General features: G+C 39.5%; 1 protein-coding gene across 3 annotated transcripts in view; it reads left to right on the top strand.

The window, feature by feature from the left end:
* The first annotated feature begins 905 nt into the window (after positions 1–905).
* The window catches only part of MGAT4A (alpha-1,3-mannosyl-glycoprotein 4-beta-N-acetylglucosaminyltransferase A), a 124531-nt gene continuing 102045 nt past the window's right edge, over positions 906–23391 (top strand). For 2 of the 3 annotated variants that reach the window (XM_044263875.1, XM_044263873.1), the window contains exons 1-2: positions 906–943; positions 5413–5742. In XM_044263875.1, coding sequence (XP_044119810.1) covers positions 5649–5742 — 94 coding nt within the window. In that variant the 5' untranslated portion in view covers positions 906–943; positions 5413–5648. Of the gene's footprint in view, positions 944–975; positions 994–5412; positions 5743–23391 lie in introns of those variants that run through there. The other variant, XM_044263874.1, reaches the window with a different exon arrangement.

The raw sequence follows: 23391 nt of genomic DNA, 5'->3' as shown, positions 1-23391 counted from the left end.
TACTCAGGCTTTCTATAGACGATTACCTAGTTGGTTCACTTGACATGGTGAAAGATTAGAACATGGGGCCCAGGAGAAAGGGGCAGGATATGTGATGCAGTGGTAAAATCAAAGGCTTTGGCACGCAAACGATCTGCCTTTAAACCTTGTATTTTTTCTTCCTATGTTTATGCTAGTCCTTCCTTCTGAGTCACCGTAAATTGGGGATAGGGATGCCTATCGCTGGGGATGCTGCGAAGGTCAGAGACAGTCGCTGAGGTCCTGGAACTGCTGGGCCTCGGAAGCTATTGTTGGTTTGGAGAGGGACCTGCCCCTGGGACCTGCCCCCGGGACCTGTCGCCAGGAATGCTGCCCAGGCCAGATGACGGAGGAATGGAACTTGCAGCTGGGGCCAGGGGCTCCGACTGAGGAAGCCCAGGGTGGTCGGGTCGCGCGCCCAGGCTGAGGCCGACGGTTCCCTGGGGCCTTCCGTTGGCAGTCTGAGCTGCCTCTGCACACGCCGGGGAGGATTAAAGCCAGATGTGGCTTGGCGGGGCGCAGGGGGTTGGGGGGGCGGCTGCGCGGAGAAGCCAAGCTCTCGGAGCCTGGGACCGGAGACCAAGACGCAGAGCCAGACCTCGCCGTGACATTAAATCCGGGGGGGAGGAAAGGGATCTCAGGAGAGTTATGTAGCTGCGAGTCGGCGCCCCTAAATGACAGCCGGGCAGGCCACTGACGCGAGCGGCTCTGCCGCGCGGGGGCGCCCAGTGGAGGGCGCGCAGCACCGGCGGCCAATGGCTGGTGGGGTCGCGGGCGGGGCCGGGGGGCGGGGCGGCCGCGGCGCTCCAGCGGCGGGGGCGGAGTCGCGCTGGGGAGGCGGGGCACCCGGCAGCGGCAGCGGCTGCAGCGGCGGCCACAGCAGCCTCGGCGGCGGCCGCGGCAGAACTGGCAGCACCAGCGGCGGGTGAGGGGCTCGCGGCTCGCGGCTGGCGGCGGCGCGCGGGCGGCCTCGAGGTGGGGGCTCAGGGCGGCTGCGCGGAGGGGCGCGGGATGGAGGGGCGGTGCCGGCTGCCGGGCTCCGAGGCGCCGGGGTCGCGGGAGATCCACCTGCTGGTAACGGAGCTGCCCGCGCCGCGGCCCGACCGGGAGCTCGCGCCTCCGGCTGCTGCGGGGCCGGCTCGGGCCGCTGGCTGGGCCTCGGGGCGGGGCGCGGGCCGGGGCGCCCTGGTCGTGGGGTCAGCCCCGCGCCACCGCCGCCGCCGCTACAGCCCCTCGGTGCCGCGCGCTCTAGCTGTGGCCGGCAGGGCGCCTGGTGCGTTTCCCGGCGCTCCCCGGCGCGGCGGGGCTCGTCGACTTCGGGGCAAAGTGGAGGAAAGTGCGGGATTAGGGGGTACTGGGAGGAAGGGAGAGTTGTCCGCGGGACCGGGCCGCCCCAGGGCCCTCACCGGCCCGGGGGTGGGCGCCTTTACGGGGCCGGGGGCAGGTGGGGTGGGGGCCAAGAGGTGCGGGGCATGGAGGCAGGGGTGCTCCCGCCGTGGCGGAGGCGGTGTGCAGCCGTCGTAGCGAATATTTCTACAAAGTGAAGGTGTGCGGGTCCGGTGTGAAAGAGCACCGCCATCCCCCCAGGCCCCAGTTGCCCTGAAGGAGGAAGCTGCAAGTGGGACCCTTAGATTGGGTCTGGGTGATTGCACACAAAGTGTACCAGGTGACACCTCTGAGGCGTGTTTTATGAGCTGGCAGTCATACCACTTGCGCGCCCGCTTTTATTTCTTGCAGCGTGTGTTTCTCCTGAGCCCGTTTATTTGCTTACAGTCCGAATTGCGAAATATAAGCAGACATAATGTATGTTTTTTAATGCTTTTCATGTATTTTGCTGTTCTGCTTTTGCTCTCGGACGAATTCTCATGAAAGATAATGATAGCGTCGTTTGGTGGAATATAAAACCTAAATTTAGAATCAGATAATGCCTTTTGTGGTTTATCTTTCGTTTTCTGAATGTTAAAAAAAATAGTTTTATTAACAGCTTATCGTGGCATGGGATTCTTTAGTCCACACTTGTAAATCCAAAAACGTGCTGGACAATGAAATTATGTAAGCTGTGTTAGTGGAAAGTATTAAGCCTTTGATAAATTTAAAATGAATTTTTACATAATTTGTATAAAGTTATATAGCTTACGTCATGGAGTTCATGCTTCTGCCTTTCAGTCTTCAGGCACTTCTGTCCTGTCTATGGAATAATGAGGGAATATGCCAAGTGTTCAGCAAAGTGTTCTCAGCCATAAAATGTATTGAATAGTTCAGAAAACACTTTAAATGAAGGTTTTTGTATCCAATAATAAAACAATAGAGCAGTCAAATAAAACAGGTTTTTCAGTCTGCGGTCTCGAGTTGAGGTTCCATATGTCTTTGGGAGGGTGAAGAAGATGATTGAAAGTTTTAGCTATCACATTTTTTATTGTTAAAGATTCGGATACATTAAGTGATAATCTCAGAGAGTATTAAGGTGTTAGGTTGAAATTTTTGCAAATGTGGATACTGATAAAAATAATGACACAATTTATTTCTTGCTTTAGGTAGTCAGTCAGTCCAGAGGGCTCTTGGCTGTCCAGCCTGACTGCTTCTCCTGGTTGAAGATCATAGAGATCACTAGTTTTGCTTTAGTCTGGAGTCTTCAGTTGTACTGTGCAGTTATACTTGATTAGTTTGGAAACCCTAATTAAAATGTACTTCTACATTCTTACTGAGTAAAGTGCTCTTAAATTTCTCCTGCAGAATTTTAGGTCTTATTTGTTAGTAGAATTGATAAGTATCTTCTTCAAACCAGAGCTTAATGGCTTCCTGGATCTAATTTTTTCATATTTGGTATATTCTTTGCATATTATTAATAGCATATCTATAGCTTACTTTGATTTTAGAAGTCATTCACTTTTACTGTCTCTACGTGTTAATACTGAATTTTATCATATGGGCGTTTTTTGTATTTAATAAAACTATTTTAAAATATCCTTTATGATTTCTTCTTTACTTCCCCATAATTATTAATTGGATGTTTATTCTAATAACCTGTATACTTTTAGATCTTTAACTAGGACAAAATTCTTCCTGAAGTAGGGTGCAGCTAAGTATGTAGCAACAGAAAGTTATATGCATTTTTATATAATGTTGCACCAGGATTGTAATTCTGTATTATATAATTCACAGAGTTATCACATCTTTTTTATAATCAGAACTCATTATTAGGGTACTTATTAATGTAAGACAATATATTAGGCACGTTAAGGAATTCAGTACAAATTGTAAGATTTCACCACAAAGATTTTAAAATCTTAAACCATCAATGTGAGCGTGTTTGATGTTAACTTGTCTTAACTATAGAAGATGAATAACTTTGGTTGTAGAAAATAGTGATAACTTCTGAGAATATCTTTGGAGTTCCTTGTTTTCAGATAGTAAGAGGAAACAAGGAAGTAGAGGGGTTCAGTGCTTCCAGAATATGATACCACAGTGAGAGCTGTTGGCCAAGGAGTGTTAGAAGACATGCTTGGATGTGTGTGTGGTGGGGGAGGGGTGCTTAGCTAGAGGTTACAGGAAGTGAGAAATTTGTTTAAAGTCTTAGGTTTATGGGGCGCCTGGGTTAAGCCTCTGTCTTCGACTCAGGTCATGATCCCAGGGTCCCGGGATCTCCCACACCGGGCTCTCTGCTCAGAAGGGAGCCTGCTTCCCCCTCTCTCTCTGCCTGCCTCTCTGCCTACTTGTGATCTCTGTCAAAATCTTTAAAAAATAAAAAATTTAAAAAAAGTTTTAGATTTAAACTCAGAAATTTCCTATGAATTTTGCAGCTTATTTCCTAGTAAATACATATTCATTATAGAAGAGAAAATTTTTGAAATTCACGCACGGTTGGGTGAAGTTAATACCTCAGGAAGGTTCTCTAGACTGGGAGTGGCCCTTGCCCTTCTCTTCATTCTTACAAGGTGCAGGTGGCCTAGTTTGAAAGGCAAAGGGCAGTAGGTAAGCGCTTGAACTTTGAAGTCCTACAGATTAGTGTTCTCTCTCCAGTTTAATAATGCCTGTCTCATTACCTGAAACTAATGTGACATTGTGTGTCAATTATACTTCAGTTAAAGAAAAGGTCTGCCTCTTAGGGTTTTGTTGAAGATTTAAAGCATATAGTGGTTGCATAGGAAACACTCAGTGCCTTGTAGAGTCTGTCATTCTTACCATCAGTACTATCCCTTAGTCTAGGGGGGATTTCTAGTCACTATGTTCAGTTTTACAACTGTAGCTGACATGGTGGTTTCTGAATTGCCTACCGATGGCTACTTTAATCAGCCATACTTTGTAGCCAAGCGAATTGTCCCTGGGGCTTGTGAGGCATTTTTGGAAGTGCATTAACTTACCCCAGTAGAGTGTGTCTCAGTATGTTGCCAAGTGCATCTTGTGGTCCCTTTGAGGTCACTGGGAATCCGTGAACATCTTGGAGTGCCTGACATGCCCCCAGGGAACGAGACTGGCTATGCATAGTGCAGACCAAACCGGTGGCTGGCTACAGTTTTGTTTGTTTGTTTGGTTTGCTTTTATTTTTTTAACACAGTTAACATTTATGGAGAACCTATTAAATGCTAGGTGAGTATACTTAAGTACCCATAAGGACTTGATTGAATTTGATGTTCAGATTTTCTGAGTGAAAGCAGTACGAGGCCCTAGGTCCTGCAGTGTTCTGGTTGGGTTGCTTCGTTTCCTAAATGCCTTTTCGTATTCCCAGTTGACACCTTGGGAGCAGGTTACTTACCCGAAAAACTACATTTCTTTTATGATAATGATAAATGGCAATAATCACTGTGACTTTTCTATGGTTTATAAACATTATTTGTGTCCTAGAGGTGGAGCCAGGCCAGGTGGTTTGCTTGTTTTATGGATGAAACTGCAAGGCCTAAATCAGTGGCACACCTGAAGTCCTATATATAATGATGTTGCTGGAGCTAGAGCCCAGGTTTTTTGATGCTTGTATGTTGTAGTCTCCCAGTTTTTAAAACATTGACTATTATTTTGCAAGAGGAAAATGGAGGAGTATGATGATTATGTTACGTAGGACCCATTGCGTGATCCTCAGAGTTAATCAGCTTCAAATCTGTGGCTTCCTATTTGTTTAATGAGCCCCACAACCTCTCCCTTTAAATAATGAGCCATAACTTTCTTTTTTTGCAGACAAAACCGAATCAAGGAGGAGGGAATATAGTTTGAAGCTCTTTTTCTGGAGGAGAAACATCGTATGATTCTAGTATATTAAATGAATTGTTTAGATGCAGGTATAATCTTGGTAGCTGGGGATTAGCCCAGCCAAAAGTTTGTTCATAATGGTGAGTGATAAATGAAGAAAGTAGTATTTTGCATTATTGAACAAGTTTTCCTTTCTCTTTTTCCCCTGAACAGGAAGAAAGAAGCCTGAGACAGCAGCCTATGACGACTGTGAAGACAGTCCAGAATTGCAATTATGAATGGTGTTGCTGCTGGGCTCCTTCTGCAGAGCGTCTGAAATGAACCTCTCTTATTGATTGTTTTTATTGGCCCCGAGCCAGGAGTACTGGATTCAGTTGACTTCGGGATTAGAAAGAGAACTGTTTTGGTTATCATCATAAACATATGAACCAGTGTGATGGTGAAATGAGATGAGGCTCCGAAATGGAACTGTAGCTACTGTTTTAGCATTTATCACTTCGTTCCTGACTTTATCTTGGTATACTACGTGGCAAAATGGGAAAGGTAAGGCAAATATCTCCAAAAATGTGCATGAAATATAGTAGTAAACAATGCATAAATGCTTGGGTTAAGCACCACAACAATCTGCATTTTGCATGCTCTCTGCTGGAGGCCTGCTAGTTTCTTTCTGATGCAAAAATGAAACTGTATTCTTGGACAGAGGAGACAGAATTTCTAATCTGAATGGGGTTTGTTTTCGATTTCTTATAATTGCTCTTGGAGAAATAGATACTGATCAGTGGTTATATTATACATGGCAGCCAAGCTGAATAACAAAGACTTTTGTTTTGGCATTTTATTTTTATTAAACATCATAAATGTTTAATAAGCTTCCTTGTACTGGATGTTGTTTAAAGTGCTTAAAAGGACACAATCAGCGCCTTCATGAAATTTACATGCTGATTATAGTAATGATTTGGTGCTGTTGTAGTTAATGATTTAAACTACATGTGTTGACAGATTGCTGTTTGGGCAAGAGTATGAAGTGGGTGAGGATAAATTCTTACTCAAAATTGGAAACCAGTTTTAAGTTTATTGTGTTTAGACTGTTGAATTGTGTTTTTAAGGAAGGTTATTTGTTAAGTGATATTCAGGGATAATGCCTTTGCTTCTTTTTTTTTTTTTTTAATTTATTTGAGAGATCAGAGAATGGGGGAAGGGCAGAGGGAGACGTTAGAGAGAGAAAATCCTTTTTTTTTTTTTTTAAGATTTTATTTATTTATTTGAGAGAGAGCATGAGAGGAGAGAAGGTCAGAGGGAGAAGCAGACTCCCCATGGAGCTGGGAGCCTGATGCGGGACTTGATCCTGGGACCCCGGGACTGTGACCTGAGCCAAAGGGCGTTGCTTAATCAACTGAGCCACCCAGGCGCCCTAGAGAGAGAAAATCTTAAGCAGTCTCCATACCCAGCACAGAGCCTGACTCGAGCTCAGTCTCACAACCCTGAGATCATGACCTAAAAAATCAAGAACAGGACGGTCAGTCTACTGAGCCAACCAGGTGCCCCCATTCCTATGTTAATCTAGGGAAAGTTGATGGCATAGAAGGATGGAAGTACATATTTGGTTTTTTAGAATCAAGTTCGAGTAGTCATCATCTCCAGATTATTGGGGTCCTGTTTTAGTAACTTATATGAAGATAACTGAAAAGATGCATTCATTACTTAATTTTCCTCTGGTTTGTGTATAGGTATATATATATGTAGATGTGTATATAGCTGTGTGAGTACGTATGTATAAAATAAGCTGATTAAAGGGAAAAGCATAGGATCTGTTCTTTGAGCAAGTATACTATCTCTCTCTCTCTTTTTTTTTTTTTTCTGAGTTGGGCTGTAATTTTGAGAGGAACTGTTTCAGGGAGAAATGAATGAAAAACTTGCTGAAGACCTTTATTCTTTGTGGACAAATATATGCAATTTAGATTTCGTTTTTTAATTGTATGGAAAGGAGAAGACATACTTAGGAAGAACTTTGGTTAATTTAATCAAACTGTTGATTGTCCCAGACATGACCAAAACAGATGCCTGGCCTTAAAAGTTTACTTACTGAAATATGAGAATTGACCGTGAGGGGCATATTTGGAATTTTTTCTTATCAGGAAACTTATCTATTCAGAGTTATAGTAATGGAGAAATGTGATCCTTTTCACTGCGTCTTATGTAAGGGATTAAAACTTTTGGAATCTCTATTCCACTTATCTTGTTTCTTGTGTAAAGGCATTATTATTGTGTAAAGGCATATTATAAGCATTATTTTCTTTTTGGATTAAGTTGTCTTTAGGGGCCCCTGGGTGGCTCAGTCAGCTGATCACAGTCTTGGGCTCCGGTCATGATCCCAGTGTCCTGGGATTGAGCCCCATGTCACTCTGCTCAGTGGGAAGCCTCCTTCTCCCTGTCCCTCTCCCTCTGCCTGCTGTTCCACTTGCGTGTGGTCATGTACTTTCTCTCTGTCAAATAAACAAATAAAATCTTTAAAAAAGTTGTCTTTAGAATCAAAATTTAAAACATAGAAATATTCTTTCCTTCTGTGATATTAGATACACATAAAGTCTGTTCTCTTTGATTATCATTCTTTGACCAGCTCTGTAATTCTTTCATGCATATTATTCTGCTCTGTTTTTCTGCTTCGTGTTTTGTCCAGACTCTTTCAGGTGTCAACAGATGACTCCTGTTATGGTTATATAAGATCCTGGTTGCTTTTGTTGTTGTTTATTTTTGTTTTTGTTTTGGATTTTATTTATTGGAGAGAGAGAGAAGGAGAGGGAGAAGCAGGCTCTCTGCTGAGCAGGAAACCTGACGTGGGGCTCAATCCCAAGACCCCTGGGATCATGACCCGAGTTAAAGGCATATGCTTGATGGACTGAGCCACCCAGGTGCCTCAGTCCTCTGTGTTTTAATGCTATCGTTTATGTAACTGATTTAACTGCTGAGCATTTGGATTCTTTCTAGATCATTCTGGCAGTCAGATAGTCTGGATTTTCCAGAGCAGGCCTGCTCTTAGATAGTCAGGTCTAGTACACTCATCAACCATGTGGTCTGATTTTTATATTGAAAGCATGGTTTCCATAATCATTGACTTTGCTGGGCTAGTAGTTTTTATTTTTCATTCACTCATTGGCCCTTTAATGTACTGCCTAGCACTGCATTAAATGCTATGAATATGAAAGAAATAATAAACTTAACACATTTGAGAGGCTCAGGGACTGGTAGGGGAAGATTCAGGTAAACAAAACAAATATGATATCATCAATAGATTGAGATAGAAGTAATAACCCAGTGCTGGGGAAGCATATTACATGTTAGATATGATTTCGTTAATCCTTATAACAAGCCTGGGAAAAAGAATTACCCCCTTTCACTAGATGAGAGAACTGAGGGAAAGTGGTTGAGAAACTTGACAAGGTGGTACATTTAAGTGGTAAAGTGATGTTTGAGCTCAGTCATGCTGGTTCCAGATATTATGCTCTTAGCTCTTGGTCTGCTTCCCAGAAGAGCAGAGACTGAAGCTACTAATTCTTGAATCACTTCACAGAGGAAGAATAAATAGGGAGATGATGCCAGGCAGAGTAGTAGATAGTGGGCATGTCAGGTAGAGAGGTCCTTGTGCAGCCACAAAGCTCTGAAACAGTGTAGCATATTTGTGCCTTGGAAATAGGAGACACTCAGTTTCATAGGCATGTAAGACTCCTAGACTCTCAAGGTTTAGTTGGTAATCACAGTGCGGTCCTTAACCTAGTTTTCATAGGTCTTCATCTAACACTTGGAAGAATACATGAGCTGGTCCATGGGATTGGCATAAGTTTGGGAGGATGTTAGGAACCCAGCCAGGGAAGATGGAGTTTGAGGTTGGGGATACCAGTTTTATCAGAGCATACAGAATTAAATGAGGCAGAATTCCAATTATGTGGAATAGACAGGTTGGGAAAGTTGTATGCAGACATTGTGAGAGTGGGACCAGAGTCATTCATTACATGTCTCACTTGTAGCTGGGGTTCTCCTAAGGAACTTCCTACTTTGCTCAGGCACAATCCCGAAACTGGGGAATACCGAGCAAGCAACCCGTCTGCTCATAGGAACATTTAACATTCATGTACAAGTTTGTATGTGGACATGTGTTTTCATTTCTCTTGGGTATTTGTCTAGGGGTGGAATTGCTGGATCATTTAGTCACTCTATATTTAATCATTTGAAGAGCTGCCAGACTGGTTTTCTTTTTTTTTTTTTTTCCCTTTTTAAGATTTTATGTATTTATTTGACAGACAGATATCACGAGTAGGCAGAGAGGCAGGCAGAGAGAGAGGAGGAAGCAGGCTCCCTGCTGAGCAGAGAGCCCAATGTGGGGCTCGATCCCAGGACCCTGAGATCATGACCTGAGCCGAAGGCAGCGGCTTAACCCACTGAGCCACCCAGGCGCCCCCAGACTGTTTTTCATAGCAACCGGACTATTATGCATTCCTTCTGGTAGCATATGAGAGTTCCAGTTTCTTCACGTTCTTGACAACCCATATTATCCAGCTCTCAATTCTCATTCTAGTGGTCGGGATATAGTGTTTTATTGTGATTTTGAGTGGCATTTCTCTGATGACTAATGATGTCTAGCATCTTTTTATATTCTTTTAGCAGTTTGCATATATTCTTTGGGAAATTGTCAGTTTGGATCCTTTGCTTATTTAAAAAAAATTGAAGTCTATTTATTAAATTGTAAGAGTTCTTTATATATTCTGGATATAATTTATTTAGCAGATACTTGATTGGCAAATATTTTCTCCCATTTTGTGGGTTGTCTGTCACATTCTTGGATCGTGCCCTATGAAGCACAAGAGTTTTAAATTTTGGTGAAATTCAGATTTTTGTTGTTTTTGTTGTTGCTTGTGCTTTTGGTGTCATATCCAAGAGTTCATTGTCAAACCGGAAATAATGAAAACTCTGTGTTTGCTTCTAAGAGTCTTGGCCTTTAATCCATTTTTAGGTCAATTTTTGTGTGCGGTATGAAGTAAAGGTCTAACTTGATTCCTTTGCATCTAGCTATCCAGTGGTCCTAGCCGTTTGTTTACCCCCATTGAATGGTCTAGGCACTGTTGTTGAAAATCAGTTGATCATAAATGTATGGATTTATTTCTGGACTCTCAGTTCTAGTCCATTGATATTCCTTCCTTCTAGTACAGCACCATTTTGTTTATTACATTGTAGTGACTTCTGAAGTTTGGAAGTATAAATTCTGTTAGTTTATACTTTTTCAGGATTGTTTGGCTATTTTGGGTCCCTTGCAGTTCCATGTGAATTTTAACTTCTGCCTATCAGTGTATATAAAGAAGTCAACTGGGATTATGATGGGGATTGCTTTGAACCTATAGATCAGATTAAGTACCATTACCATCTTAATAGTGTTCAGTCTTCCAATCCATAAAACATAGGATTTCATTTATTTAGGTCTTTACTTTTTTTTCAACAATTTTTGCATACATTTACACAGTTTAAGATTTATGCTTCTTTTCAAAAATTTATGCCCAAGTATTTTATACTTTCTGATAGCATTTTGGATGGAGTTGTTTTCTTAACTTTGTCAGTTTTCATTGCAAGTGTATAGAAACAATTGATTTCTGTATATTGATTTTGTATCCTGCAACCTTCCTAAGCTTATTTATTCTTATAGTGGATTCCTTAGGATCTTCTGTGTACCAGATCATGCCATCTGTGAATACAAATAATTTTATTTCTTCCTTTCTAGTCTGAATGTTTTTTCTTTGTGTTGTTTAATTTTTCTGGCTAGAACCTTCATTTCAGTGTTAAATAGAAGTAATGTGAGAGCTGACCTCCTTGTCTTGGTCTTAAGGGGAAAGCAGCCAGTCTTTACATTTATTTAAGTGGAATATTAGCTGTGGTTTTTAAGTAAATGTCTTTTTTTCAGGTGAAGGAAGTTGCCTTTTAGTCCTGGCTTGCTCAGTGTTTTTATCATGAAAATATGTTGAATTTTGTCAAATGAATTTCCTGTGTCTATTGAGTGATTTTTGTTGTTGTTGTTGTTGTTTTGTTGTTGTTGTTCTGTATTCTGTTGATAAGATATATTACATTAAATGATTTGTATGTGTTCAACTAACCTTGCATCCTTAGGATAAGTAATACTTGGCATGGTATATAATTCTTTTAAGATGTTGCCGGATTTGGTTTGCTAGTATTTGTTGGGGATTTTGGATCCATAGTCAGAAGGGTTATTGGTCTGTAGTTTTCTTATTTTGTGTTTGTCAGTTTTTGATATTAGGGTGATACTCATTTCATAGAAAGATTTGGGAAGTGTTCTTTTCTATTTGGAAGAATTTGTGGAAAATAAGTGTTCTTTAAATGTTTGGTGGAATCAGCGCTGACATCATCTGGGCCTGGGCTTTTCTTTGTGAAAAGACCCGCAGCAAGTAATAAGATTCTGTCAGTTTTTTGATGACTGATAGAATCTTATTACTTGTTATGGTTCTTTTCAGATTCTCTATTTCTTCTCCAGTGAATTTCTGTAGGCTGTATTCTACTAATTTGTCCATTTCATTTAAGGTATGTAGTTTATTGGTGTATAGTTGTTCATCATATTTCTTTATAGCCCTTCCTGTTCTTGTGAGATCAGTAGGAATGCCCCCTCTTTTAGTACTCTCATAGTTTTAGGGTTTGTTTTTTTTTCCCTTGGTCAGACTAGCTAAAAGTTTGTTGATTTTGTTGACCTTTCAAAGAACCACCTTTTGTTTTCTTGATTTTCTCTGTCTACTCTCTATTTCATTACTTTTTTAAAAAAATATTTTTATTAACATCTACTATATTATTTGCCCCCAGGGTACAGGTCTGTGAGTGGTCAGGATTACACACTTCACAGCACTCACCATAGTACATACCCTCCCCAATGTCCATAACCCAGCCACGCTATCTCCACCCCTCACCCCCAGCAACTCTCAGTTTGTTTGGTGAGATTAAGAGTCTCTTATGGTTTGTCTCTCTCTGATGCCATCTTTTTTCATTTTTTTCCTTCCCTACCCCCCACAACCCTCCACCCTGCCTCTCAGATTCCTCATATCAGAGAGATCATATATTTCATTACTTTCTACTCTAATCTTGACATTTTCCTACCTTCTGTTTCTTTTAGGCTTAGTTTGCACTTCTTTTTTTGGTGCAGGTAAGGTTTCTCTAGAAGGCAAGGTCATTGATTTGAAATCTCTTTTCTTTCATAATATGGGTATTTACAGCTGTAAACTTCCCTCTAGACACTGCTTTAGTTGCATGCCATATTTTGGTGTGTTCTGTCTTGACTTTCAAGCATTTCAAAGTGTATTCTGATTTCTTACTTTTTTCTTTTACTGGTTGGTTGTTTAGGAGAGTGTTAATTTTCTCAGATTTGTGAATATCCCAGATTTTTCTGTTATTGGTTCCTAATTCCATTTCATTGTGGTCAGAAGACATACTTTATATTATTTCTATGCTTTTTAAATTTATTTAGATTTTAAAAAATAACCTAGTTTATGTTCTATCCTTGAGAATGTTGCATGTGCACTTGAGACGCTATATGCTGTTGTTGTAAGATGGAGTGTCCTGTAGATGTCTGTCAGGTCCTGCTGGAGTAATAGTGCTCTTCAAGCCTTCCGTTTCCTTGTTGACCTTCTCTCTAGTTGTTCTGTCCATTATTGAAAGTAGAGAATTGAAGACTCCAACTATTGCTATAGAATTATCTATTTCTCTCTTCAGTTTTGTCTTTTTTGCTTCATGTATTTTGGTGTTCTGTTATTGGGTACATGTATTTTTTATTTTAAAATATTTTTATATTTATTTTCTATTAATTATTATTGAATATTCCCTGTTTATCTCTAGTAACATTTTTGTTTGAACATCTGTTTTGTCTGTTGTATCAGTATATAGCCATTCCAGCTTTTCTGTGGCTTCTACTTGTATCTTATGCTTTATTCTGTTCTTTGACTTTAATCTATTTGTCTTTAAATCTACAGTTTGACTCCTCTCAACAATCTATAGTTTGATCATGATTTTCTGGATCTAGTCTGAAGAGGTCTACCTTTTGCTCAGACTGTTATCCATCCATTCTTCCTGTTACTGATATAGTTTGATTTATATCTACCATCATTTTGTTTTTTATATGTCTCATATCTTTTTCTTCCTCTTCTATACTTTTTTTTTGCATTGATTGAATATTTTCTAATGTAGCATTTTAATTTCATTAATGACTTTTTTCACTATTTTTTGAGTGTATTTTAGTGGTTGTTCCAGGCTTTATCATTTACATCACAGCCTATCAGAATCAGCTTCAGATTTATGCTACATTAATTGCAGTAATATATAGAAATGTTACCTCTGTTTAGTGCTGTCACCCCCCACTTTTTGTGTTGTTATTGTTTTATGCTTTACATCTGTCAATATTATAAACCCAACAATACATTGTTATTATTTTACCATCTGTTATTTCCTTAGCACATTGCAGCTTTATTCTCACCTATCTCCTTTGTTCTGTTATTGGCAAATATATTACATTTCCATGTGTTACAGACTTGGTGATACTTATATGCATATCGTTTTATACTATTTTTAAATAATTGAAGAGAAAGAAAAAGTGTGCATTAATAGCGTCTATTATAATTACATAATCACTGGTGCTCATTATGTGGATTTAAATTGCTGTCTAGGATTACTTGCTTTCAGCTTAATGATTTCCTTAAGTATTTCTTGTAAGGAACGAACGCCTGCTAGCAATAAATCCTTTCAGTTTTTGTTTATCTTGGGATATGTGTATTTCAACCTTCATTTTTGAAATACACCTCTGCTGGACTTAGGTTTTTGTTTTGTTTTGTTGACAGGGTTTTTGTTTTGTTTTGAAGGGCTTTGTGGTATCCTACCACCTCTGGCCTCCAATATTTCTTCTGAAAAGTTAGCTGTTGTTCTCCTTGGGTTAGGGTTGCCTTGTCAGTGAAGAATCATTTTTCTTTTGTGGTTTTCAAGATTGTTTTGTGTTTGGCTTTTATCATTTTTATTGTGATGTGTCTGTTGATGGGCTTTGCTTTCTAGATGTGTAGGTTACTGGTTTTCAGTAACTTTGGGAAGTATTCAGTCTTTTTTTTCTTTTTTAATTTTTTTTTTGTATTGCTTTTGTCATTGTTGTTGTTGTTTTTACCTTTCTCTCTTCTTCTTGTATTCCCTGTATATTTCTGATGTTATTCTTAACGGTATCCCAAATTTCTATGAGATTCTGTTCATTTTTCTTCTTTTTTTCTTTCTCTTTTTCTTTCTTTCTTCAGTTTATATAATCTCTACTGATCTGTCTTCAAGTTGGCTAATTCTTTCTTTTGCTAGTTCATATCTACTGTTGAGGTCCTCTAGTGTTTTTAATTTCTATTATTGTACTTTTCAACTCCAGAATTGGCATTTGGTTCTTTCTTAACATTTCTGTCTCTTTATTGATATTTTGATGTTATGATTTCCTTTACTTTTACAGGGAAGTTTTCTTTTACTTTTGTGAATGTATTTATAGTGGCTTCCTTGAAATATTTACCTGCTAATCCTACATCTAGTCATATTCACAGGGAGTGTTTTATGCTGCCTGCTTTTTTCCTGGTATATGGGTCATATTTACTTATTTCTTTGTATGCCTATAATTTTTGGTTGAAAACTGGACATCTTAGATAATATAATTTAGCAACACTGGATACTCTCCCACTGCTACTCCCAGGGCTTGTTATCTTTGCTTGTTTATTTGCTTATTTATTTGTTTAGTGACTGGCTGGATTATTTTAGTCTGTCTTCCCTCTCCCCTCTGCAAGGTTGAGTGTTAGTCCTCAGGGAGACATAGTTTTGGGTTTGCCCACAGTCTTCCTAGGGTGACTGTTAATACTGGTAGGACTCTCTCCTACTCTTTCAGTACCACTACACTAATTGGGGGATGATTGTTCTGTTGTTTACAACTGCACTGGAGCATAAATTCTGCTACAAACTAATCTAATCAAATTGTGGTTCCTTTGAAGAAATGTTTCTGTGTTTGGTGTTTTTGCTGTTTGTTCTGACCACAGGAAGGCTCCTCCTAGCTGTCCCTTTTCCTCGTTTTTTTCTTGCAAACTAGCCACCAACTTCTCCAATCTAGATTGTATCTTCAGTCAATCTACAATTGTGACAGTTCGCTTCACCATGACTTCTGCTGGTAAACTCTGTTGCAGTGAGGCTAGTTCCTTTGGGAAGAGATGAGGAGCTGTCTGTTTTATGGCATGCTTTTCCAACCAAGCAGAATTTCTGAGCCAGGCCTCTGGAGTTGGGGGTGAGGACAGTGGCTAGCTTCTCTCTGAGTGGTACTCCCACTTGAGGAGCTGAGCACTGGGTGAGTGGAGGGGGCCAGTAGCATGAGGAGGTCTTGGCTCTGCCTCTCCTGGTGTGGAACCACTGCCTCACTAGCCAGTGGAATGACTTTTCAGTATGCTGCAACCAAGATGGAGCCGTGGGTGCATGAAGAGATTGGATATCATAACCTGTTAGATATAAGAAATATGGAAGCCAAATAAACCATTATATGTAAAACTGTGGCTCTTATTTACAAATAAAAACAGTAAATAAAAAGCTTTTAGATTTTTTTAAGTTTTTCTTTATAAAATAAGAATGCTCCTTTCAAACAGGATGTAAGGGAAATTAATAGTAAATCTAGGGTTTGGGTATACCATCATAGTTCTGGCTAACCAAAGTTGTATAATTGTGTTTGTCGAGTGCCTTCTGTGTGTCAGGCACTATTAAGTTTGGTTTATATTACTGAATGCATCAGAAAAATCCCTACTTTAATGGGGAGGAAGACAGGAGATAGCCAAAAAAATAAAACAAAATAAAAAAAAACAATTAGTAAGCTGATGAATAATAAATGTGTTTTTTAAAGCTTTTTATTTTGAAGTAATTTTTCGTTTACAGCAAATCTGAGGCACAGTACACAGAGTTCCCCTATGGCCCCTAATATGAACAACTTACAGTACCACAGAATATAATATTCTAAACCCTCACATTGCCTTTGATCCAATACTATTCACTCATCTTCAAATCTTATTTGAATTTTACCAGTTGTTCCACTAATGTCCTTCTGTTCTAGGATCCAGTTCAGGATCCCACATTGCATTTAGTTATGTTTTCTAATCTCCTCCATTATAGGAAATTTCCTTAATATTTTCTCTTATGTTCTTGGCACTTTTAAAGCCTTTGGCCAGTTATTTTTTAGACTGTCCCTTAATTTGAATTTGTCTGATGACTTCTCATGATTAGATTGAGGTAAGGCATTTTGGCAAGAATACCACGGACATGACATTGTGTCCTTCTCAGTACACTGTATTCACCAGCTTCGTGATGTTGAAGTGTGTTACCATTGGTTATGAGAACATGGATCACTTGCTTAAACCGGTATCTGTCTAGCTTCTCCACTGTAAAGCTACTATGTTCTTCTTCGTAAGTAATAAGCATTTTGTGGAGGCTTCTTGAAAATTAAGCAGATATCTTGTTTCTCATCATATTCTTGCCTATAAATTTTAACATTCATCGATTATTTTTGTCTGCAACAATTTATTACTGTGGTGTTTGCCCAATGTGATTTTCCATTTCTGCCATTTCTTCTACATTTAGTGCTTGGAACTCTGCTGAAAGGAAGAGATGTCTCTTCTTCCTTCTGTCTTTCTCATGTCTTGATAGGAGTATGGACTCAAGGGTATTTATTTTGTTCTGTGGTTTATAATCCTCTATTACCCTTAATGATTTTGGTGTTTACATTGTCCCAGGGGTAGTCATTGGGAGCTTCTTCACCTTGGCTTCTGTGCCTTCCACATGCCCCTCTCATATTTTTCAAATTTATTGAGGTGGAAATTCACATAACAAAATAGAAAGTCTATTAAAGTGAACAATTCGGTGGCATTTAGTACCTTCACAGTGTTGTACAACCAGCACCTCGATCTAGTTATCACTCATTTCTTGAGCCGTTTTTGATTTTCTGGTGCTATAACATGCTCCAGGTTCATCTTGCATTTTCTCTGGCCCAGCTCTGGAAGTAGTCCTGTCCTCAGGGATCCTCCAGTTCCTTTAAAGAATGGAGTCTTGGTGTGCTCATTCCTACGATGGCATCACCACTTAGCTTCTCAGTAGGTAGTGCAAGAAAGTATATGTGTGCATACACATATATTAAAAAAAAAAATCAAAAACAAACAAAAGTTCATACTGATCCCTCTCATTTGAATCCAGTACAGCTGAGTTCATTCTGGTTTCTGCCTGCCTTTTTTTTTTGTAACTTATCTCTGTATCCCACAGTTTAAAAAAAAAAAAAAGGCTGTTAGTATCCCAATATAGTTATTTACTCATTTACTGTATAGACAGACAATAGTTTCAGAATTGTTAACCAGTATCCAGGTGAAAAATAAATTTCTTAGGGTATAACGTCTGTGTACAGGTCTTTTTGTCTTAAAATTATGTAGTGAAATGCTGTCTCCCAAAGTTACTTAGCTTATTTCTTATCCACTTCCTTTTCAGTGTGGCTTTCCCATTCAGTTATAATACACGTAAGCCCATACATAAGCTCATTTATTAATGCTTGCACTCTATTTTTGGGCTCCCCTCCATGTCTTGTTTACTGCCTTCATTTACATTTTGGATATGTGAAACATTATCTTGGTTCTGAGACTCAACCGTAAGAAAAGATATCCTAGGAGAAATGTCCCTCCTCATTCCTTCTGTGCCATTTTCATTTCTCCCTTCTTTCTACCCAGTTTCTATCTCTCCCTTGTAGGTATTCAGTCTCGTTTCCTGTTGTATTCTTTCTGTATTTCTTGTTGCATAAATTGAGCAGAGGCACGAACATTTCCTTGTCTCTGTTTCTTAAGTGATGGGTATATACTACAGATACTTCTCTGTGTTTTGCTCTTCCCACTTAGCAGTGTGTCCTGGAAATTGCTTCTTAGCAGTTCATGGAGGTCTTCCTCTTTTTTTTTTTTTTTTTCTTTTTAACAACTTCATACTTCATTGTGTTGAATATACCGTAATTCATTCAACCAACTCTCCTCTTTAGGGGTGTTTAGGTTTTTAATGCATGTATTCAGTATGTTAAGTACATATTTTCTGTCTGGCATTGTGCTGGGTTGAATAATGGAAATCTAGTTTATAGGGTTTTTTTTTTTTTAAAGTTTAATTTTAGCCTTAATTTTTTTTTTTTTTCATACCATGGGAAATCAAGGACTTAATGTTTTGGAAGAAAACTGTAGTTGCCACCTATATTGTAAATAAGACAGTCTGGAAGTTGAGCTGATTTGATTGCCATTTAGATTTAAATAACTTATTCAGGAAAAGGAGATTTTGTCTCTCTTGTTCAAGTATATTTTTTTTGCATCCAAACTTAGTATATAATTTTCAAAACCTAAGGATAAAAGGTAGGCCAATTTTTAAGAAGCTTTAATTTCTATTTTATTTTTATAATATGTATGTGTATATATATGTGTGTGTGTGTACACATGTATTTATATATGTGTACAAAACAGAAAGAAGCAGAGGGAGAGGGAGAGAGAGACGCTTCAGCAGGCTCCACTCTATGTGCAGAGCCCGAAATGGGGCTTGATCTCACAACCCTGACATCATGACTGACATCAAGTCGAGGTTCAGATGCTTAACTGACTGAGCCACCCAGGTACCCCTATTTATACCTTTTTGATGGGAAGCTAGAAAGTAATTTAAAGCAGATTACAGTCAGTATTCTTACTTTTCCAATTTAAAAAGTAGTAAATATTCACATGTCAGGCTTTTTACTTTCTTCACAGTTGAGGTGATAAGATATAATTTTCTAGCCAGGGGGACACTGAATTGGCCTGTGCATCTTCATTTCAACAGGTTTCGATACTTACTATCTTCAGAGCAATTTTATTTCTTCAAGTCGATGTTTTAATTGAAGTCTAACGTACATATAATCAGTGTACACTTGTAGGAGTTTAGCTCTGTGAGCTGTCACCAAGTGGGCACCATCTGTGTAACAAACTCCAGAAGGAGAACATTGTGGCACTATGTGTCTTTGTGTGTTGGCACCTGATTTTGTTGGTGTTTGACCTAGAAGTTGCCCAGGCAGCATCTCTCATGGTACTTCTCCGAAGGAACCAAGTCTTGGATTTCATCTCCATGCTGCTGTTTGCGTTTAGCCTTTCTGCTTGATTTATCGAATGCTCTGTTTGCCCATCTTGTACTAAGCTGTGGGAACACAAGGGTGATTGAGATGCAAGACCTGCCAGTAGTGGCCCTACCAGCACTCCAAGTAACCATCGTTCCTTCTGCTCTCCCAGAGCTGTGGACACAGTGCTGTGATTAGCATCAAGGGAAAAACAGTTCATTCTGATAAGGGGTCCTAGAAAAGCTCCTTATAAGAAGGGACATGTGAGTTGGTCTGAAGGATAAAGAGCGATTTGATAGGAGGAAGTGCTCCCTGGGATAACGGAGTGGGTAGATGTTGGCTTGAACCATGGTGCATACAAGTGGCAGAAGACTTGAATGGCAGAAGCATTTGACCTGAATGACCAGAAGTGTTGACCTCATGCATAAAGGGTGGAAGGAAAGTGGGAAGAGACTGGGGGAATCACAAGGGTCTAGGGACTGGCAGCTTCTGTTCGATCAGAAGCACATATAATGGCTGGGGAGGACGTGAGAGATCTGAAAAGCAAGGCAAGAGGTCATGATGAAGAGGATCATTGTCTTCTGACTTTGTCCTTCCAATAAGATACCTTATTTGTTTAGACTTGGGTTCATTTTTTGAGTAGGTGACGACATGGCACTTAGCATGTGTGTGCACACATCTTTTTTCTCATAGTTTTGTTTTAAAGTACAGCTGATTATTTATTTTTAAAGATTTTATTTGAAAACAAGAGTGAGTGAATGAGAGAGGGAATGAGAAAGTACAGCTGATTATTTTTAAAGATTTTATTTGAAAACAAGAGTGAGGGAATGAGAGAGAGAGATGTTTGCATGAACATGCATGACCAGGTGAAAGGCAAAGGGAGAAGCAGACTCCCCTCTGAGCCGGGAGCCCAGGGCAGGACTGGATCCCAGGATCCTGGAATCATTAACTGAGCCCAATGCAGGGCTCGATCCCAGGACACTGAGATCATGACCTGAGCCGAAGGCAGAGGCTTAACCCACTGAGCCACCCAGGCGCCCCCCAAGGCACACACTTAACCGTCTGAGCCTCCCAGGCATCCCAGTACAGCTATTGGATTTGAATTTCAAACACCTCAGTCATCAGACAAGTACAAATAATGCAAAACTTACACCCATATTTATATTTAAACTTTTCTAAACTATCAATGGCATGGGCTTCATTCATTTCCTTATTTCCCAACCTTTGTAAGGTTATAGAATTCTTATTTTTATACCTTTCTGAGGTATTAGGAATCTCACCAGCCTGGGGGGAGAAGTGAATGTCCACTGAGGCCGGCGCTAAACAGTGCCTGGGTTATTGACGGAGTCTTGAGTGGAGCAGGGGACCTGGTTGCTTTTCCCAAGATGATTTAAATCTTTTATAATCTAGTTGCGTCCTTTTTTGCAATTAAACCTAATTGTTAGGTTAATAAGGCCATTTAAGCTCCTGTTGCTGATTTAGATTTTTGTTTTTTTCCATGCTGGCATTTTCCCTCTGGAATAGGATTCTTAATTGCTGTCTTATCATTACCCTGACCTGATAGAGATATTGCAAACTTAAGCATGCTTTATTAGAATCTTGTGATTAGAAGGCCACCTGAGTTTTCTTCCTCTAAGATAAGGGATTAATCTAGGAGTTTGATTATTTTAGGACAGATCATGGAATATTTTCCTTCTTTCTTTTTTTCAAACCAAATTTCTTTGTGTGACCATTACTCTGATCATTTTCTCCACCCCCTTGTTCTTGTTACCTTTTTTATTTTTTTCCAAAGTTTTGAGCTTGCATGGAATCTTCCCACCCCCCATTTCTTGGTAGACAGAGATAAAAATTTATGTCTACACTTTATAAGCAGACATGCTTATTAGAGGAAAAAATACTCAAGTATATTGACCAGTCTTCTGCTTGTTTAAATTAACAGAAAATTAACCATTTTCTGTTCTTTATCTTTTTCACATTTCAACCTATTTTTGAATTTTTTTTTCTATTTACAGAGTAAGTTTGTATCCACTTAATATAATTTTTTTCTTAAAATATCCAGGTAGTCACCACTTGTCTACTGGAGATCCTTTTAGGCTGTTTCTTTATCTCTTAAGAACTCTCCCTGACATCTCTGAAAGCGTCCTTGTTTTGCTCTCCTATTCCACACTCACAGATTCACACACTCACATCCCAATTTTTCCCCTCCATCAGTAGATGTGGAGTTAGCTATGCCTTAAGAGTCCTAGTTCCTTTCAGAAGGAATTGTATTAGAGACCAAAATTTGAATGTCCATAAGACTTAATGATGGACAAAAGTGTTGCTCTTGTTTGTAGGAAATGGCCATTGGTTGGTTTTTCTGATTTAACCACATTGTCATGTTCTACTTTCCCTTCTGTGTAAGGTTTCATCAATCGCTACAATTTTGTTGTATATCGATGAACTCCAGCTCTCTATAAAGAGAAATTTCCAATAGGATTGGAGTTTCACAGGGAAACTCAGCAGTCTGGGACTTGTTACTTAGACTGTGGAAAGTTATACAGAATAAGAGTTTGCCAGCTAGTTTATCTCTTTCTTCACTGTGGCAAACAGTCAGCTGTTTCTTAATTTACTTATTTGTGAGTCCTGGCAAGCCTCTGTGCACAGAAATTTCTATTGGTACCTGGATTGCTATTTCAGAGTACCAAAAATTAAAAAAAATTCTCCACAAATCCTGTGTGTGAATTATGGAAAAAAGAGGTAAATGTTCCAGGAACTATCATAATCCTAAACTGTATGTCTGGTGGCTTGCTATCATGATGGACTTTTCCATCATGATAGCAATGACATCTTTCATTATGTCAATGGAGGTTGAGCTTAAAAAGTTGACCTTCAAGACTTGTGATGTAAAGTTTCCTATTTGTTGCTTCCTGTCATAATTTGCATTTATCTCAAGTTATCTCTTTTGTAGCTCTGTACCATTTCCCCAAATGTCTTACCCATTCATATTTCCCCCTTTTTACTTTTAATCAACGGTAAGGTCCTATTTATTTGCAAATGATTTTGCAGAAAAATAAAAAGACTGATTAGAACTCTGTTACTGCTGTATACTGGTGTCATTTCAAGAGAAGTAAGCATGTAGTTTCATGACCGAACATAAGCATAGGGTTGGTACTTGGGATCAATGAAGAATACCATTGTTGGCTATGTTTGCATCCGTGGTCTCATTTAGTTCTCACAGCAGCTTGAGGGAAGTAGGTGAGTATAAAATCCCTATTTGAGGGACACCTGGGTGGCTCAGTCAGTTAAGCATTTGCCTTTGGCTTAGTTCATGATTCCAGAGTTCTGGAATCGAGTCTTGCATCAGGCCCCTTCCTCAGCAGGGAGCCTGCTTCTCCTTCTACCTGCCACTCCCCCTGCCTGTGCTTGCTCTCTCTCTCCAACAAATAAATTAAAAAAAAAAAATCTTTTTAAAAAATCCCTATTTGACATGGAGACACTTAGGCAACCAGTGAAGTATTTAATCCCACTCTGTTACATGACTGGAGAATGACAGGATAAAGGATGTGAGCCCAGGTGTATCTGGTCCCACGGCTGGTACTATTGGAAGCAGATCTTAGAGACACACTGCCTACTACCTCCTGTGCAGTAGAGTGTGTCACCTAAATGGAGTCTCCATAGGAGCTTTGGCAAGTCTTGTTTTGTTGGTCACCTAATGTGACTTTTTCATGTGCTTTTTCTAAAACAGTATTTCCTTTGCTAGTATTTAATCATATTCTAGCTCTATTTGTTGATGTTACCTTTTTATTTTTTTAAGTTTGAGGTTTCAGTTTTCAGTAAAGTTAGCAGAAATCTATTTTACCTTGATTGTTTCTAGGTTAAAAAGTTCACCCTGCCATTAGTTAGAGGATACTTAAGTCATTAAATGATCTGTTGTATACACTAGCAAAGTTACCTTGAAATTGAAATGTCTATATTATTGGTTGCTAGTATTTTTGGAAGAAGTCTGTGTTAACTTGAGTCATGATGGATTTTTGTTTTGTTGTTGAGTA

Source organism: Neovison vison, chromosome 8 (assembly GCF_020171115.1).
Source record: "Neovison vison isolate M4711 chromosome 8, ASM_NN_V1, whole genome shotgun sequence".
Classification (NCBI taxonomy): Eukaryota; Metazoa; Chordata; class Mammalia; order Carnivora; family Mustelidae; genus Neogale; species Neogale vison.
This window is presented reverse-complemented; position numbering and strand designations above follow the sequence as displayed.